The sequence below is a fragment of the Octopus bimaculoides genome, chromosome 29 (genome assembly GCF_001194135.2).
Source record: "Octopus bimaculoides isolate UCB-OBI-ISO-001 chromosome 29, ASM119413v2, whole genome shotgun sequence".
NCBI lineage: Eukaryota > Metazoa > Mollusca > Cephalopoda > Octopoda > Octopodidae > Octopus > Octopus bimaculoides.
In genome coordinates, this window is record NC_069009.1 from 1,181,627 (window position 1) to 1,185,109 (window position 3,483).

Genomic DNA, 3,483 nt, shown 5'->3' on the forward strand with positions numbered 1-3,483 from the left:
CAATTCAGTATCCTTTGATTCTCATATTTCTGCCAGCTTTGACTCTTGTATTTTCTGTGACTCCGTTAACTGGAGAATCAACATGTAAAGAAGTCATCTTCAAGGAAATCACGAAATCAAAATGCTTGATTGATCAGATGAAAATACATAAAAACACATCTTCTACTGAAGACTGTGCACTTCGGTGTATTTTACACCATAAGTGCCATTATTTTAGCTACTGTAATGGCTCATGTTATATGCACCGATTGCTTTACGAAAAAGAAATTAAAAAAGATTATGATTGCAACTGTTCATCGTATATTTTGCTTTCTGCAAACAGTAAGTAAATCACAATTTTCTTGTCTTCTGCTTTTGTAATTTTTAGCATCATTGACCCTATGTCACTCAAGGTCACCAGCCGCAATACACACGCATACACTTCCACGCTCTCACATACACACGCACGCGCACCTTCATTTTGGGATCACCACTACTTTATTATCTCCCCTTTTTCCTAGCTCTCTTGTCTGACCACCTCCGTCCAGCCAGCCGCCATGATCGACTGCTAGCCACTAAAGCTTTTTTTTTTAATTCTCTATCTGTTTATTTTCTCGTGTTCCTTTCTGTTGAAACCCTATTTATGTAACCCTTTCCTGCCGTTTAAGGGTTAACATCTTGTTTGTACACTTATATCTAAATTATTGATTACTATTTAATTCTGATACAGATAAAAACTGGCAGAGAGCATTTGAGATGACCAAAGATTCATTTAAAAGAAGCCCTATTTATTTATACTGGGACAAATTGCCTATTGTAAAGGTAAGGAATTTTTGAAATTTCAAAATGAATCTCATTTAATAAATAATCTACATATTTGTCAATCCGATATCTTTTGGAGCATTTGGCTTTTTACATTTGTCTGTGACATGTGTAAGGATTTTCGAGCGAGATCGTTGCCAGTGCCCTTGGACTGGCTCTTGTGCGGGTGGCACACAAAATACACCATTTTGAGCGTGGCCGTTGCCAGTACCGCTTGACTGGCCTTCGTGCAGGTGACATGTAAAAGCACCCACTACACTCTCAGAGTGGTTGGCGTTAGGAAGGGCATCCAGCTGTAGAAACTCTGCCAAATCAGATTGAGTTGGGATTGATTCTTGCTGCTTTTGTCTTTTCTTTTTGTTCTGATTTTGTCAGGGTTTTCTACTTCTCATAGATGCAACAAATCTTTTACAAAGACTCCGAAAGCATAACTTATTAGTTATTTGTCCGATTTTTTTGTCTTATTAGTCACCCGTGTTTTTCTCCTAAATTCGTACTCTTTCTCTCCCTCTATCTTAATTTTGCACTTCTTTTAATTGTTATTTTGTATTTCCTTCTCTCACTTTCGCTCCTTCTCTCTCTCTCTCTATCTCTATCTATCTATCTATCTATCTACCTTCTCTAATCTTTCTCTCTTTTGCTCTGAGACTCTCTTACTCTCTAACTCTCACTCTTCCTCCACTTTTCCCCTCTGTCTCCTTTTCTCCCTCCTACTCCCTCCCTGTATCACATCATAACCTCTTTTCTCTTTATACCACTCTATCTTCTCTCACTTTCTCTCTCTCTCTCTATCTATCTACCTTCTCTAACCTTTCTCTCTTTTGCTCTGAGACTCTCTTACTCTCTAACTCTCACTCTTCCTCCACTTTTCCCCTCTGTCTCCTTCTCTCCCTCCTACTCCCTCCCTGTATCACATCATAACCTCTTTTCTCTTTATACCACTCTATCTTCAATCACTTTCTTCGATTTCTATTTGCAGGTCAGATTTCGGTTGAGTAGAAAACAAGATAAACGTATATTCATTTTCAACGGTACAGGGACAAATTCTACATCGTGGTTCCAGAAAGACAAAGTCATTACAATTCTATGGAACGGCTGGGATCCACAGAACTTAACTTTCAATGAGAAGTATATATTATCTTTTTGCTCGTAATTAACATCTTTAATTATTTTGTAATAGGTCTTTTGAACACTTTTACAATCAATATTTAAGAGGTAAGTTTACAGATATACTTTGTATCTCATTGTTGTATCATATTATAGTGGAGGCGCAATGGCCCAGTGGTTACGGCAGCGGTCTCGCAGTCATAGGATTGCGGTTTCGATTCCCAGACCAGGCGTTGTGCGTGTTTATTGAGCGAAAACACCTGAAAAGCTCCACGAGGCTCCAGCAGAGGATGGTGGCGAACCCTGCTGTACTCTTCCACCACAACTTTTTCTCACTCTTACTTCCTGTTTCTGTTGTGCCTGTAATTCAAAGGGTCAGCCTGAATATCCCCCGAGAACTACGTTAAGGGTACACGTGTCTGTGGAGTGCTCAGCCACTTGCACGTTAATTTCACGAGCAGGCTGTTCCGTTGATCGGATCAACTGGAACCCTCGTCGTCATAAGCGACGGACTGCCAACAAACAACAATCATGAATACAAAACCGGACATGAAACATTCACTAATATCAGAGACGAAATGATAACCTCATCGATTTAATTAAACAGAATTGATTGTAAATACAATTCGTAAAAGTGTTATTTATAATGATTTTTATTAAATTTATCAATTTTAATATATCAGTTTCAGTCACCCGTATTTTAGAATCGAGGGTCCTTCTCAGACTACGATAGAAGCCAAAAGAGAAATCGGAAATAATGAAAAGTATGATATTTCCGTGAAAAGTTTACTGAGGAGTAAGTAATTAAGTCGTCTTTATTTGAATGCAAATGATTGTATGAGTATGAGTGTGTGTGTCCGTGTGTGCACACGCACATGTGGTTTTTAAGAAGCATTTTCTCATACATGTAAATGTTATAAATATTTTTTTCAAGCCAAAACAGTGCAAGTTTTAACAAGTCAACATCTGAACCGCACGCAGCCGATTGGATGCTATAGCAATGCAAAACAACCCTTCATAAACACACACTAGGGAGTGGGGAAATCAGCCGTCAACACCTTCTTTACGTTAATGTGTGTATGCATGCATGTATGATCATTGAGAAATTTAGAGTGAACTTCATAAATCATTAACACATTTTTCTTTTCATTTTTTTTTTCAGATTTAAGCATCAGTTTCGAAACTCTGTACATCACTGTTCTTTTCAATTAGAATATACATTATTGGAAAAACTGCTTTTTTTTTTTTACATCCACCCATACATACATACATACATACATACATACATACATACATGATGGCCGTCCACTCGTGACCGAGGAAGACCATTGCCAACCTTCAGGAACATTGCGCGCTCTAGGACTAACTTATATTTTGCATTTGCAGCTCCGTTGGTGGCTAATGAGCCCTGCTCTTGACAAGCATACATACATACATACATACATGCATTCATACACACACACACACACACATACATACATACATACATACATACATACATAAATAAATACATAGGCTTGTCAAAACTGGAAGGGAGAAAGCTAATTCGAAGACTACAGATCCAATCCATCACTG

General features: G+C 38.1%; 1 protein-coding gene across 1 annotated transcript; it reads left to right on the forward strand.

The window, feature by feature from the left end:
• The first annotated feature begins 6 nt into the window (after window positions 1-6).
• Window positions 7-3,477, forward strand: LOC106879016 (uncharacterized). The gene is made up of 5 exons (XM_014928417.2): window positions 7-321; window positions 710-801; window positions 1,781-1,929; window positions 2,592-2,704; window positions 3,071-3,477. Exons 1-5 carry the CDS (start codon window positions 138-140, stop codon window positions 3,118-3,120), a joined length of 588 nt encoding a protein of 195 aa, XP_014783903.1. The 5' UTR covers window positions 7-137; the 3' UTR covers window positions 3,121-3,477.
• Window positions 3,478-3,483: the final 6 nt, after the last annotated feature.

Coding starts and splice junctions, on each gene's coding strand:
- LOC106879016 (XM_014928417.2), top strand. CDS start 138: ATGAAAATACATAAAAACACATCTTCTACTGAAGACTGTGCACTTCGG. Junction 322..709: donor TATTTTGCTTTCTGCAAACA/GTAAGTAAATCA, acceptor ATTCTGATACAG/ATAAAAACTGGCAGAGAGCA. Junction 2,705..3,070: donor CGTGAAAAGTTTACTGAGGA/GTAAGTAATTAA, acceptor TTTTTTTTTCAG/ATTTAAGCATCAGTTTCGAA.